This window comes from Vicugna pacos, chromosome 25, assembly GCF_048564905.1.
Source record: "Vicugna pacos chromosome 25, VicPac4, whole genome shotgun sequence".
Classification (NCBI taxonomy): Eukaryota; Metazoa; Chordata; class Mammalia; order Artiodactyla; family Camelidae; genus Vicugna; species Vicugna pacos.
The window spans coordinates 37304568-37320243 of NC_133011.1; the positions used below are offsets into that span (position 1 = coordinate 37304568).

At 50.8% G+C, this 15676-nt stretch overlaps 1 protein-coding gene across 10 annotated transcripts in view; it reads right to left on the reverse strand.

Moving 5' to 3' along the window:
* The window catches only part of TRAPPC9 (trafficking protein particle complex subunit 9), a 433756-nt gene that overhangs the window by 388889 nt on the left and 29191 nt on the right, over positions 1–15676 (reverse strand). For 8 of the 10 annotated variants that reach the window (XM_072949773.1, XM_072949771.1, XM_072949768.1 and 5 more), the window contains one exon: positions 7059–7652. In XM_072949773.1, the coding sequence (XP_072805874.1) occupies positions 7059–7652 (594 nt within the window). Of the gene's footprint in view, positions 1–7058; positions 7653–12607; positions 12733–15676 lie in introns of those variants that run through there. The other 2 variants (XM_072949777.1, XM_072949776.1) reach the window with 1 other exon arrangement.

Genomic DNA, 15676 nt, shown 5'->3' on the forward strand with positions numbered 1-15676 from the left:
ACCCTTCAGAGGTTCCCTGGAAGAGTTCTACCCCCACCCCCAACACTGTGCCCTGCACACCCAGCCTCACCACCGTATCAAGATCCCCAGTGACCTCAGGGGCCACCTGCCCTTCTGCCTACCTACCTCCCACTTGCCTCCGGGCTCCTTTTGACTCTTTCTCAAGGAAGCCTTCCCTGCCTTCAAACTCTGCACTTTGGGTTAGGGGCCCCTCTTGTGTTCCTAGAACATTCTACACTGAGTCAACTTCTGACACTGATAAGCTCCCAAGAGGCAAGTTCATTTTGCTTACTATTGTGGGTCCACCCTTCCCCACTAGGCACTAAGAGGCGTGTGTGTTGGGAATAAACGAGTGCAGGGGTGGGTCTCAAAGGGACAGACAGAGCTCTCTCGCCCATCCCAACCCTTCTTTCTGTAGAACGTCAGCAGAAGCAAAACCGGGAGTACCTCTCCTGTGGATCACTTCCTGCTGACACCCTTCACTGCCTCCTCTGTGTCAGTTCTAGTATAAACCCAAGCTCCTCCAAAGCCCTCCACCCCAGGCGCTCTCCAGTGTCCTCCCCAGCAGGGGCACCCTCCACCCTGGACCGCACAGGGCACTGTCCCCGAGTCCCCTCCCCACAAGCCTCCAGGCCTCTGCTCAGGTTGCGCCTGCCACTGAGCCACCCTCCTGGCCCCTTCTCCTGGCTGACTCTTACTCTGTCCTCAGAACTGAATGCAGAGCCCATTTCTTCCAGGAAGTCCTCCCTGATAATGTCCTTTAGCTCTCGGCTGGGCTCCCTCTACAGCAGCACTGCATGGTGACCATCTGGGTGTCTGTTCACCTCCTCCTTTGAGACCACGATCTCTCTGAGGCCACGCGGGAAGAAGGAGCCAGAGATGACATGACAAGAGGGGTGCGCGGAGCAAACAGCAAAATCGCAGCCCAAGTCTCAAATTCAAGGATTCCTTCTCGGATAAAAGAATAAAATGTTTCACATGTATGCAATTTGGGTACGATTTTTGTGGCTCATGGAACACAAGGGCTTTGGTGCTCTAGTGTAAAAACCAACTTACGTGCAAAGAAACGTATATACTCGAATCCAAAGGAAACCGGAGCTGCTCAACAACAGTTTGCAATTAAAGTCCAAAGGAACTTTGATAAAGGAAGTCTCTCTCTCCCTTCTTTTTTTCCTGGCAACAGAGTTTTAGAAGTAGCTGCATGACTAAGTGATGGCTACAGCCCATGATTCTGCGCTGGAGTGTTTGGGGCTGAGGAAGCCCAGATTATGTGCATCGTGTAAATGCAGTCACATAACACACCACAGGCGCCCTGGTGCTGGAGCCGAAGTTCCAAAGCAGACAACCTTGCGCTGGAAGACAGCTCTAAATAGAAAGTAAGAAATGCCATGTTTCGTACTCAGTTTCAGATACTATGTGGGCCATTAACTGACAGTGCATCTTGTCTAATGAAACCTGAAAATAGACTGTCAATGTCAATTTTCTCCATCCGATCCGTTTCACGATAATGCTGGATACTAAAAGCTCGCTCCGTACGGAAAGCTCAGGCCTGCGCTGCAGCAGAGTTACATCCCACGGAAGAAAGCCGATCAAGGGAGAACTGGAGAGTTTCCCTTCAGAAGTTTCTAACACTGACTTTGCACCTGTCCATCACCTGCATCCACGTCATCGTCAAAGGAGTAAGATCCTACGTCTCTGGGACATAAAGCACTGTGATGCTTCCGAACCGTCAAAGAACTCTGAGCTTTGTGAAACAGATCTGAGGCACTTAAATCAGAGAGCTTTTCTGAAAGGCTCCAAAACCGATCTATTTACCATTCCAGATGTAACAGGGAGGTACCGGAATTAGTAGAGAGAACTTGCCCTGGAAGTGTGCCAAGGCCCTGCCTGAATCCTGCCACAGCATTTACTAGCCGTGTGATGCTGGGCTAATTACTTAACCTCTCTGACAAGACTTCCCAGTCTGCAAAAGGGGGCTGCCACCGCCCACCTGGGAGGCAGGGATGTGGTGTGAATGACACATGCAGGCAGGGCGGCCTACTGTACCTGACACAGAGCCTGGCTAGTGTCCCTCCGCTGCCCTTCTCCCCTTTTAAAGTTGCACTGTTCCTCCTGGTAAGTATTGAGTCCCGGGGACAGACTGTCCGATTCACTGATACATGCCTTACTTACCCTTAGGAGGCTAGAAAAAGAACTGCTTCCTCCCTAGTAACTATCAGTGTTCTTAAGGGTTTGGGGTTTTTAAGTCTATTTTGCGGGGAGAGACTATTCCAGAACTGTCCAACAATCCCGCTACGCGTCAGCTCCCCCCCCAGCACCCCTCCCCTCTCACCCTGGACTCCCTGTCTGGTCGCCTTTTGTCCCTGGGAAAGGGAGTCCGCTGGGCTGGGGGAGCTCCCAGGCCTCCCTCCCTCCCTCCCTCACAGGTGAGTGCGACTGCCTTCTCCCCACCCCCAACTCCAGCTGCCCCAACCTGCTGCCACAGCATCTTCCTAAGATGCACCCCTGGCCACGTCCCTCCCTTCAGCACCTTGAGGATAAATGGCATTTGCTCCGAAAACCCCAATGCCCTTCGAGTGACACACCAAAGCTGCATGGCCTAGGCTTTTCTCCAACCCAGCCGCAGCCCTGCCCTCCCTCCACCTCAGTCCACACCTTTCGAGATAAGCTCGTCCACACACACAGCTGGAAACACCAGCTAAAACTGACAACTCCCAGCAAATCTCTCTGGTTCGGCTCCTTCCCCTGAGCCCTAGGCTCATAAACCCCACCATCAATTTGAAGTTGTCACTTGGACGACAAATGGCGTCTTAAAATGCCTCACGTCCACCATTTCCTCTGGAACTCGACCCCCCCACCCGGCAGATACCTCCCAGTCTCCCGGTCTCCCGCCTTTTAGTACCAGTCCTGGCACCCGCCCAGCTGCTTGAGGTCACATCTGATTTCCCCCATCCCTCCCCCCAGCCCTGCCCTGAAGTCGGTGCTGTCATTTCTGTCTCTAAGTCCGTCTGGACTCTGGTTCTGCAGAGACCACGGCAGGGACCCTGCAAGCTCACAGCAGGGTGCGCTGAGTCACAGTCCTCCGAAGGTGCTCCCTGCAGGGGGAAGTGTCTCCTGGCACCAGTCACCTCAGAAGACACTGGACTCTCGCACAGGAGGCCCAGGAGAAGGGACTCGAGGCTCTCCTGTGGTCTGAACTTCGAAGTGCCCGAGGTCTGGGGAGCTCCTAGTTAGTGGACATATGAGCCAGTGGGCAGGTGAGGATGGAGGAACCCAGGCAAGGCTGTTCTCACTCTGACCCCCAGGCTCTCAGGAGCCACAGGAAAGGCCCTGCATCCGGGACGCAGCCCGGCCATCACAGACCCCAGCCTGCATCTGCCAACCTGCACAGCCTCAACTCCGCCCACTTGCTACGCTTACTTCTGTTCTGTCCCGCACCCCACCTCCAGAATGTGATAGACTCTTTCAGAAAGTCTGGCCTATCTCAAGTGAGACCAAGTCAGTGAAAGATGAGGCGTCCACATTTGGACCAGAACGTGAAAGGAGAAACAAGGCCTTGTGGCCAGCATGACGGTGGTGGGAAAACCCTTCCCCTGGGTGAGGTGAACCTCAGGTGGGCTGGGAAGGGGAATGTGAGGTCCTAGGTCAGCCAAAGCATCTCCCTTCACAGCTGACCTGGAGTTTCATTACCCCAAACTAATAACATGGCCATCAGTGGTGGACATTAGCCACAACAGATACAGAATCAGCTATTTATTGCCAACATGAGTTAAGAGTAATGGGGGGGAGCAGGGAGGCTAAGGTAAACCACAGACCCCGCTCTGAATGCTCACTGGCTAAAGCAGAGAGGAAGCTATGGTCACTTATAAAGGTCCCTGTGTCCACTAGATCCAAATGAACCAACTATTTAGGAAAAGGCCATATTTTCCTGATACTTAGAAAAATCAGCTTCATAAAGGGAACAAAAGAGTAGCATGGATTTTAGATCAGCTTCCACCCCTTTATGAAGGCAAAGTAAAGTAAATGGCATGGTCAAGGTGGAAGCAAAAGAAAACCTGGTGACTGCTTCCTCCAGCAGCGTCCCTCTGCGGCCAGCACACTCCCCAGCCGGCCACGTCTTCACCGGTGACTGCCGGCCAGGAAGCACTGTCATGCACATCACACAGCAACAGCCAAGAACTACGTGCCGAGCACGTTCGTTTAAAAGCCAGAATCAAGCAAGGTGCTGCAGACTTTGACTTTCCAAGTTAAAATACCCCGTGAAAAATCCCTTGGCAGCCGCCTAAATTGATTAGCATCTCGCTTCCTCAAAACAAAAAAAAATTATGGGCTCATTTGTCACCAAGTATATGGAGGACCAAACAGGTTCCTCAAAGCAAGGATTTTAACAGATATCAAACACCAGTGGGTTACATGCTAACAAAGCAAAAATTCCAAAAAATTACAAAATAAAAAGACAACCAGGATATTACATGGATCAAAGCAGCAGTTAAGTTTTTGATTTTTAAAGCGATGGAGGCGGTGAGAAGGCAGCACAGAGGGCAGTCTAGCTACTGTCAATGCGGTGTGTTCACAGCCTACCTTTTCAGACCCAACAACACACTCACAGGGCAGTATGAGAGAAAAAGGAAAAGGAAAAAGGAAAAGAAAGAGGAACAAGCAAAAATTAGAAACACACAAGAACAAAAACAACTTTGACAGCATGTACAAGAATTTATGTGGCTGTGATGAGGCCCGGGCCACGCGTGGACATGAGTGAGATCAGGGAGGGCAGGTGCCGGAGGGGAGCGGCACTGCCGTGGAGCCACCAGCGTGGTCGGTGCCCCAGACCAAAACTCCACCTACGTGTACCTAGACGTCTGTCGAGCTACAAAATGGGATCGCATTTCAGGCTGAACATTTTTTCTCACTCCCACCAAGAGTAGCAGGAGAGAGTTAGGCTCTGCTCTGGCACCAAATCACTGTTTTAAAAATTAGATGACTATGGGATAGTGAAAGCAACAATGGAGTAAAATGTGTCTGATCTGAACTCACTGGCATCGTTATCTCACTGACATTGAAATGCCGGCTGAGCATTTACAGTACCAGAACAGACAGACCCAGCAGGAGGGAGGTTTAATGCGCTGCTGTATTTAGATGCCCAGAGCCGTGCCTGGTACACAAGGCACTGGGTAAACATTGGTGACAGTATCAACCACTATGCGCCAAGCACAGTGTTCTGAAACTTAGCTACTCCGCCAAATCCTGAGCACAGACTTCAAAAGGCAAAAACAAGCTGGCATTCTCTGGTGGGTCCGCAGACTCAGAGCCAAGAAGTTGATGAGCAAAAAGGTCACCAGTGCCTCACACGACAAAAGAGGAGGCACTGGCCAGGGGCCTGGGGCAGGGCTCCTGGCTTCCACCACTTACCCACCAGCCTGTCCAGGGGGAAAAGGCGGTCCCTGCAGACACAGCAGGTGCTGTGTACACGTGCAGCCCCACCTTGGGAGGGACCATCACCTGGGCGGCTACCTCGCCTGATGCCTGGGGCTCAGCAGGAGGCGACAGGTGAGGTGAAAGGAGCCGGCGTGGGAGTGGCTTGGTGCTGGCAGCTGTGCCCTTGGCAGTGCCCAGGCTCCTAAACCTGCTACCTCAGCTCCCAGGAGCAGAAGGGGAGCGCTGGCGTGTAGATCACAGGACCCTGTGAGGACTAAGTACAGATTGTGGCTATGACATGCCTTGCCCTTTCCTGAAGCCACAGAAACAGGTCCGGGGGAGGAAGTGAAAATTCCCCAGAGCCCTCCAGGCACCGCGCACAGGTGGGACTCGGGGCCCCTGTGCCTCTCACTCGCAGGGCTGGCCTGGACTTTCTTTTTGTCAACTCTCTGGCATCTTCTCCTCCAACTTACCAACAACCAGAAAGTCAGGTTTGACCTCGGGTAAGTTCAAGAAACATGGAGCAGCGACTCCGCAGGTCCTCCGACCCTCACCTGTGAGACTACCGTGCGAGCTCTCCAGAGCGGGGAGGACAGACTCAGAGCCTGAGGTCCAAGGCCGGGGGGACACAGCTACCCACGTGCTCCCCAGAAAAAGGGGGCCACCTCTCAACAAAGGCGTGCATCTCGCTCTCTGCTGCCGGAGTGACGGCACGATGGCCACACAGGGAAACAGAGCAGCAGGCAAAGGAGGCAGACGGCCCAGAAGAGCTTGTCTGCAATTCTAGGGCAAAGTGGGGCCGTGGACTTAATCACAGGGACAAATCCAGGACTGACCTTTCCCTGCTCTATCCCATACTCCCTGTGACACGCCTTCCCCTGCATAAGGAGCTCCTTCGGAAGTCCCTGGTGACGTTCCTGATGTCCTAACCTGGCATGGTGGCTGTCAGGCAGGTAGAGGGGCCTGAGCAGAGCAGGTGCCAGGCTCAGGAGGCAGGAGACACCGGCTCCACCCCTAGTTCTGCTGCTTCTGGGGATTCAGCACCTCACCGATACATCAAAGGGAGGGACTGTGCCCGGGGCAGGATGTCCAATAGGAATGAAATGCGAGCCACGCAAAGAAAGTTTTCCAGCTGTCACATTAAAAAAGGTAAAAAACAAACACTGGAAACTGATATTAAGAACAGATTTTACTTAATCTACTATATGTAAAATACTCCCATTTCAACATGTAGTTAACATAGAAAGTATCAAGATACTGAACATTTTTTCTAGACTAAGTCTCAGCGTCTGACGTGCATTTGACCTAACGCACATCTCAGCTCAGACCAGCCTCCTCCCCAGAGCTCCCAGCCTCCGTGCCTGTGGCTACCCTACTGGACAGCAGCTCCAGGGGTCCCACCAGGGGTCCTGGCTGAAACCAGGACACACTAACCCTCAAAGGATCTCCCTGAACCAAAGGCAGTCCCATTTTTAAAAGTCTGAAAACCAAAAAAAAAAAAAAAAAAAAGTCTGAAAACCAGCAGGCTGCACCTCCCTCCCTCCTCGGTGCAAGACAACCCTGCTGCTGGCTCAGCCCTTTCTGGATGTAGGGAGGCAACCGCGGCACACAGCCAGGGGGGCCAGGCCTCCAGGTAGACTTACCTGCTGTCTGTGTCCAGTCCCACAAAGTCCTTCTTCTCAAACGGGACGCAGAGGAGGGGGATCTTGTCCCCAGACTTGTCGGTGGCCCTGTCTAGGCGTTTGGACTCGAGCACGATGAAAAGCGACTCGATGAAGTCCTCGATCCTCTTCTCCACCGTCCCGCAGTCCTCGTAGCTGGGGTAGAAGGCCACGTCGGTGCGCGGCTGCTCGGCGATCTCGCCCTGCAGCCCGAAGACGAAGAGCCGCGAGTCGTAGAGCGTGGCGCCATACAGCTCCTTCTGCACGTGGAATTTCTCGAAGGTCTGCGGCCAGTCCTTGGCCGAGAGGCAGTCGGTGATGGTGACGAGGCCCACGACCTTGCGGTGGGTCTGGAAGTCGCCCCACTCGTTGTTCTCGGGCGGGTAGTGGTGCCGGTAGCGGATGTAGAGCGCGCGCTGGGAGTCGCGCACGCTGACCTGGCTCACGGAGGAGATCCGCTTGTAGATGCGGAAGAAGTTCTCCTCCGATACGATGCCCACGGGCTGGACCACCACGAGGAGAGTCTGGTGGTCCTCAGCACACTGCATGTAGTCGGGGACGCTCATGTTGCAGGCCCTGCCGAGAGGGGAGAGGAGGCTGAGGTGCGGTGATCCGCTGTGTACCCACCGGAAGGCAGAGGAAGCCCGAGCAAAGACCTCTGTGTAACTCCAATGGCAGGAACCTCACCCTGGGCTGAGAGGAAGAGGACTGGGGTGGGGGGCAATCTGGGGCACGCAGACGCTGGGGCAACCTGTCCCATCGTGGACTTTAGACTCAACCCTCACCCTCCAGGAACTTCAAAATAACACATAGGCCAAGCGGTATGAACAGGATTTTTTTTTTTTTAAAGAAATCCCTGACTCCTAACAGGTCTTACTTCTGTCCAGACACAAATGGCTCATGTGTGTATTGTTTCAGAAAACCCTAAAATAGTATCACCCCAACTTGACACATGAAGAAACTGAGAGAAAGAGAGGTTTATCACATTGAGCAAGGTTACAGAGAGGCCATGTCAGAGGCCATATTTAAACCCAAGCCCCTGCTCCAGGGCTCACACTATAAAGCACAACACACTGCCCCCCTCCTGCCCCCTCCCTGCAGTAACTCTCTGAAGAGTCTTTTCTGCACCACCTGGAAAGAACCAGAATCACACCAACTTTCAACAAAGAGCAGCCATGTCATCCATTAGAGGACATACCCAAATCTGAAGGGTTGGGATGGGAGGAGAGATTTAAGTTTTTTGTTTCTCAAAAGGAGGCACAGGTTTAAAAGAAACTGAAAAACACTTATCTAGTCTAAGCCTTCCTTGTACAGAGAAGGAAACAGAGGCTCAGAGGAGATGAGGAAAGGGCCTTATTAGCAAACACTGCCTCAGCGCAGCACCAAGCCAGCCCTGGGCGCTGCTGGTGAAGGACGTGCAAGGTCCAGGGGAACAAGTGTTAGAAAAAAGGAAAGAGAAAAAGCACACAAAGCCCTCTCTACACCGCCACACCACGCAGTTCCAGCAGATTACCCAGCACGGGTGCGGCCAGCATGAAGGCGGGCTACATCAAGGTGTCACAGGTTACAGAAATCCAGAAGTCTGAGCCACAGTGGAAATTCCAACCTTCACTATGGTTTTTCCCAGTTCAAGCATGAGCTCAGCGGGCGCTTCGTGCCAGGCACTACACGGGGCCTGGAGTTCTCCCAAATACAGATCTCTATTAACACGTATGCAAACCACATGCAGGCCCACCAGAAGAAAAACGCCCACAGACAAGACGGAATTAATGAAACTGAAAGCAGCCAACCAGCATATATTACTAGCAAAAAAGGATGCTGCTAGAAATAGACTCACGGACATAGAAAACAAACTGTGGTCAGCTGCAGGGAGAGAGGGGAGGCTTAGATTAGGAGTTTGGGATTAATACATATACATTACTATATATAAAATAAATAAATGACAAGGACCTACTGTAGAGCACAGGGAACTATATTCAATGTCTTGTGATGAGCTATAATGGAAAAGAATCTGAAATATATGTATATATTATGTATGTGTATGTATAACCGCATGGCTTTGCTGTACACCTGAAACTAACATTGTAAACTGGCTACACTTCAATAAAAAATAAGAATTTAAAAAATAAGTAAGTAAAAAAAAAAAAAGCAACGCCATAAAAATAAATAAATTAAAGGACGCTGCAATCCCATTAGCAATAGGTGGCAGAGAACCGTGGTTGCAAGCACCAAGTCCACTGGATCACTCCAGCATTGGTTGTCACTCTTTCTGAACATCAGGGCGTCACATACCTCACAGCAGTTAGTTTTCTCTTTTGTGAAAGTCTACAGTTACAACTAATGATGTATAAAATCTCATCATTCACGGACACAACAGTAAGGACCTCCCACGGGCCAGGTGCTGGAGAAATGAAAAGACAGGGTCCCAGATATATTCATGGGTAGAAAACGTTTATGTCGTAAAGACATTAATTCTCCCCATTTTGATATATATAGATTCAATGAAATTCTCATTAGAATTCCTACCAGATTTTTCATGGAAGGTAGCAAGTTAATTTATGGTCAGGAACAGCCAAGAAACTTCCAAAGAACCACCACTGGGGAGGGGTGGACAGGTCATTCATGTCCACTGTTCATGCTCTAGTGCTCGCTTTAGAACAGTGTACATGAAGGACCTATAGCTCCACTAATATGGATGGGTCTCAAAGACATGACGAGTGAACAGAACAAACCGTGGATTCACACAAGCAGCACAACTGCATTTATGGCAAGTTCAGAAACAAGCAACACTAAACAATATATTGCAGAGATATTTCCACAGGTGGTAAAACTATAAAGAAACACTGAATTTGGATCGTGGTTGCTTGGGTGGCAAAGAGGAGTACGGCTTGGAAGGGAAGCAGCAGGCTTCAGAAGCAGCAGTTATGTTCTATCCCCTGAGCTGGACAGTAGACCCAGGGGTCCCTGTCGTGCTATCCTTTAATGTATTATAGATCTCAGAAATTGTGAAGAGTTAAAAAAGAAAGCAAGCCCGACTCCCAGGGGCCTAAGGTGTGGGCTTCAGCAGGCTGGCCAGCTACAGAGCCTGGCCTCAGGCCTTCTCACGCATCGGTAGGTCACGCTGCCTCTCCTGTGGGTAACAGTCGATGTACAGAAGAGGCAAGTGTGTACAGGCGCATAGCTGCCTGAAGACAGGCAGACTGTGGTCTCAGATACAGGGTGCAGACAGGAGGTGTTCACTTTCTCTAGTCTGAAGGAAAATGAGCCAAATACGAAAAATGGATATGACATCCATAAAGCTGAACTTAAGTAAGTTTAGTAAGTGCTTTAGAGATATTCGCTATTATTCTTATCGTTTATTTTTAGGTTACGAACTTCCTTGTTTTCTTGTTGTTGAAAGTCTTGCTTTTATAAAACTATAGTGAGAGTAGATGGTAGTTGTTTTCCCATCATCCTATCTGGGCAAAAATAAAACCTGACAAGCCCAGGACTGACCCTCCAGCGTTTAGGCGTTTACCAATCTATGAAATCTGAACAACAAAGTCACCCTGGACTAAGAGATCCCTCTGGGTCCCTTCCAGTTCCAACTAGGCCTTGAAAAGCAGGCCAACAATCAAATCCACAGCTCAGTAAACCTTACAGCCTCAAGCAAGAGTCTTCCCTGAAGCAGGTCATTATCAGCAAAATTCTTGTTCACTTTTGCCCCAGATTCAAAACATGCAACAGGAGGAAATTTGTCTCACATAAAGTGGGAAAAGGACTGCACTGGGCTCTTTACAACTTATAACATTTAGACTTCAGAGGAATCCTAAGAAAAGAGCATTTCTAGCTTCAACCTGACAGATGAACAACCCAGGCTCAGTCACCTGCTCAAGGTCTCCTAATCTGTACTTGACAAACTGGAGCCAGGCTCCAGAGTCCACGGTCGTCCACTGGTTTCTTCAAGGGAGAATGTGATGAAATAAGCCCTGGCACTGAGTCAGTTCTGGCGTCTGAGATTAATCCAATCCAAAGATTAAAAACATCAAGAATGTATTCCTTCAACTTGGTAATTCCTCAAAAAATTAAACATAGAGTTACCATATCAACAGCAAATTCTACTCCTAGGTAGATATCAAAGGGATTTAAAACATATGCCCACACAAAAACATGTACCCGAACGTTCACAACAGTCTTACTAGTAATAGCCAAAAAGTGGAGACAGCATGAGGGTCCACCACCTGATAAATGAATAAACAAAAGTGTGGTCTATCCATACAATAGAATATTACACAGCTGTAGAAAGGAATGGAGTACTGACACTGCTTCGACATGGGTGAGCCTTGAAGCATGAAGTCGAAAACGTCCTGCAAGCTGAAAGAAGCCACACAAAAGGCCACGTGTTGTACATTCCATTTACATGTAATGCATAAAATATGCAAATGCAGAAAGTACAACTGTGGCTGCCAAGGGCTGCAGGAGGGGAGATTGCCAACAGGTATGGAATTTCTTTTTGAAGTGATGAAAACTTCCTGAAATAATAATCGTTGCACAACTGTGAATATACTAAAAGCCACTGAATTGTACCATTAAAATGGGCGGACTTCATGGTGTGTGAACAATATCGCAATAAAGCTGTTACATGAAAAAATATTTCTTGACAACTATTTTTCCCTCTATACTACCCCACAATTTAAGAAAAACAAAAAAACAAAACAAACAAACAAACAAACAAACTTGTCAGATCTTTAAGACTGCAATACTCCCGGGTCTTCGATATCATGCCTCTGGTGCTGTTGTTCCCGTTAATACCAGTCGGGCTGGACTAGTCAGGGGCTGTAACTATCTTTTTAAAATCAACAGTCACATATTTCACCCTGGGTTGGGGGGGGTGGAGGATGTCACAGCCTCGTGCTTTCAGCTCATTTTTAACTGAATCGAGCCCTGTTGTCAACACGGTAATCCCTCTCAGTATAAATGTGAGATCAACACGCACCCCCATCCCAATACCAGAAAACGTGTTCTGAGGCATTTACGTGGAGCAGAAACACCGGGGGAGGAGACCAAAGCAAGCACTGGCGCTCTCCTTCCCCAGGACTTCGCCGGGAGAGGCTGGGCTTCACAACCGGAGGATCCCAGCGGGGGCGCGGGCTGCAGCCCCCGACCCGGACACGGTCCCCAGATCCCGCCGGCCGGGGGACACGGCCGCCCGGGGAAGGGGGACGCGGCCGAGGAGAGGAAGCGGGGAGAGGACTCGCGGGCGGGACAGGGGAAGGGGACGCCGGCCGCGGACTGAAGAGAGCCCGGCCGGGACCCGAGGGGCGGCAGGTGCGGGCCGGGGCGGGGACGGGGACGGGGGGGCGGGGTCCCCGGCAGCTGCGCACCCGGCCCTGGACAGGTGTGGCCGGGGCGCCGGGCAGGGTTACGGGCGGGCAGGTGGCCCGGACAGAGGTGGGCTGGGGCGAGCCCCTCAGCGGGACACGCGCTGACTCACGGACGCCCTCCCGCAGCCGGCCGACCCCCAGCCCCGGAGCCCCCAACCTTGCACTTACAAAGCCCGAGGCCCCGAGCCCGAAGCGGGAGCCGATGGCCTGGCGGGCGGCGGGCCCAGCAGCCTCTCAGCCGCTCCCCCCGCTCGGCGCCTGAGTTTCCGACTGGCGGAGGCGCCGGCACCGCCCGTGCGCATGCGCGGGTCCCGTCCCGGGCCAGCGATCCGCTCCGGGTTTTGGGAAAGACGCCGGGGAAGCGAGGGAGAAGAGGAGTGAAAAAGTGGAGGGAGGAGGAAGAAGAGGGGAGGGGAGGGCGGAGGGAAGTAGCAGAGCCCGAGAAAATAGCTTTAGCTTGGGGGGCATTCCGAAGAAGGTGCCAGTCCTGCCTCAGCGCCCCTCTCTAACCCCTCAAGAAGCGCATTTCCGATTTCACCTCCATGGTGGCGCCTCCAGCCAAGGCCCCTGCGGAACCCGGACGGGGATCACACTTGTTGCCCCCACGCAGAGCTGGGGTTCGTGTCGCTCTGGGGACCAAGCACCTGGAGGCGTTGTCACCAATGCTCAGAACTACTTTGGGGAGAGTTTAAGTTCCCATTTTTACAGGCTGGGAAACTGAGGCAGCACGGTCTGGGCCTTAACTCTGCTGTTCCAGGGGCTGAGGGCGGGGGCGGGTGGGGGTGGTTAGGGATCAGGAAGCAGAAGGTCAGAGCCCAAGGCGGGGGCAGACTGCTCAGAGTTGGTTGCTTGTCCCCATCCCAACCGGGTAAACCACTCCCCACCCTGGGGGGGCCGTCAAGGTCTCACAGTAGGTCTCCCCACCCCCCACACACACCAACACCACCCACCACCCACCACCCACCACCACCCCCACCACCTTGTGGGACAGCTGTCCTTAGTTCCAGCACCCAGCTTGCTAGGTAGGTAGGAGCAGGAGCCACTTAAGGATTTAAATTCCTTTAGGTTAAAAATAAGTAAAGCTTTAAAGGAATTTACATACAAGGGTGGGGATGTGGATAGCATTTTTGGAAAAATACACAAAGGATTGTAAACAGTGGCATCTCCAGGTAAGACAGAATAGAAGGGGGCAGGGCACAGCCATTTAAGGAATGACAGCAATTAACACCAAAACTGTGTAAGATTCAACTATCAGTTGGCCTTGAGGATTAAGATGCCTGGAGGTTTGACTTCTAAGAGACCCTGAGCTTCATTATACGCTCATCGATAAACAACATGCCCGCGGGCACCGTGGCAGCCCCAAGGCTAACTGCAAAAGGGCAGAGAGTGGGCCGTGGCCCAATTCCTGGGAATCCCAGCCCCTTCCCCAGGGTTGTTGGGATGGTCTCACCAGTAGATAGTTGAAGCTACCGAGCCCATAAAAACTGGCAACACTATGCCTGGCCGCCCTTTTTCACTCCCTCTCCTTTGGAGACGGCCCGCACTGTCTATGGAGTGTGTACCTATTTATTTTAACTTGAGCACCCAACTCCCCACCTCTGTCCTTGCCTTCCTCTTCCCTTACACTCTATGCACTATGTATCTCTCTAAATACATCTACCTTTACTCAACTGTGGCTCGCTCTTGAATTCTTTCCTGCACAGAGCCAAGGGCCCACACTTGGCAGGGCACGTCCCAGGGACTCAAATGAGACCTGGGACACGGCCCTCTTCACACCCCACATCCGTTTTTCCTGCATCACAGGGAGGGTTGAGAGAACAGAGGATGAGGGAGATCTTCTTTCCCTTGTGTATTTTTGTGGTCTGTTTAAATTTTTTACCATATGCATGTATTTCTTTTTCAGTAAAAAAAAAAAACAAAGTGTAATGGAGGAAGAGAGTAGCTCAGCAAACCCAGCAGCCATGGAAACGCTGAGCCGTCACTTTTGCTTTAAGCCAGGAAGCATTTATTGACTCTCTACTATGTGCCCAGTGCTGTTTTATGACTTCTTTTATTATTTATATTTTTTATAAAATAATAATATGCTATCCCTCATTCCTGCCCAGGGCCGGTGGACAACCAATTGAGTTTTTATTGAATTGTTTTCCAAGGAGTAGGAATGAGTTATAAACAGAACACATCTTCAGGGCAAAATAGGTGGTTTCCAGCAGGCCAGACAGCTAGGAAGGGTTTTCAGCAGAGGCACCCAGAGGCTGAGAGGGAAAACCTCCAGGATCCCACAAAAAGCTGCCCAAAGCGGCTTCTCCATGGCACTAAGAGTACGCACATTGACAGATACAGAACACAGAAGACAGACGTTAAAAGAGGCCACTCTTGGGGTGGGAAGGACAGACTGAGTTCAAAATCTGTAGATACTGACAGGCATATGCAGAACAGATAAACAAGATTATACTGTATAGCACAGGGAAATATATACAAGATCTTGTGGTAGCTCACAGCGAAAAAAAATGTGACAATGAATATATGTATGTTCATGTATAACTGAAAAATTGTGCTCTACACTGGAATTTGACACAACATTGTAAAATGACTATAACTCAATTAAAAAAAAGGTTAAAAAAAAAAAAGGACACCCTTTACAGAGGTCTGGGTGCCAAGAAGAGAGCTCCTGGCACCCAGACCTCTGTAAAGAGTTTAGCTCACAGTGTCTTCATAAGATCCATACAGGTAGCTATTCTTAGCGCTGAGGTCCAAAAACAACACTCCACTTGGCTGGTTCACACAAGTGGCTGGTGCTATTTAGGATTCAAATCCAAGGCTGTCTGTCTCTGCCGCCTGTGCCCTTTCCATAGTCCTGTTGCCATTCTCTCTGTAAGTGGATAGAAGCAATTTGGAAAGCAAGATGGAAAGCTGGCAAAAGGAAACAGAGCTATCTTTGTACAAAGTTTCTGTTTACAGTGTACCCACTTATTTTATTGTCCTAGCACATCTGTGGGGGAGGGAGGAAGGAGATTATTCTGCATTTTTTGCCAATAAGAAAACTGAGGCTCAGAGAATATAAAGGCTTGCCACAGCCCCAACCGCAGCCATCAAATGGGGGTGTCCAGACAGTCCCAGGGCTGTCTTGCTTCTGTCTTGCTCTTTACGTATCTGTAACATTTCCTGCACATGTCCTCTGAATGTTGGGAATTCAAATAATTCTCCAGGAGTTGCAGGCACCTAAAGTTGGATTGGAAG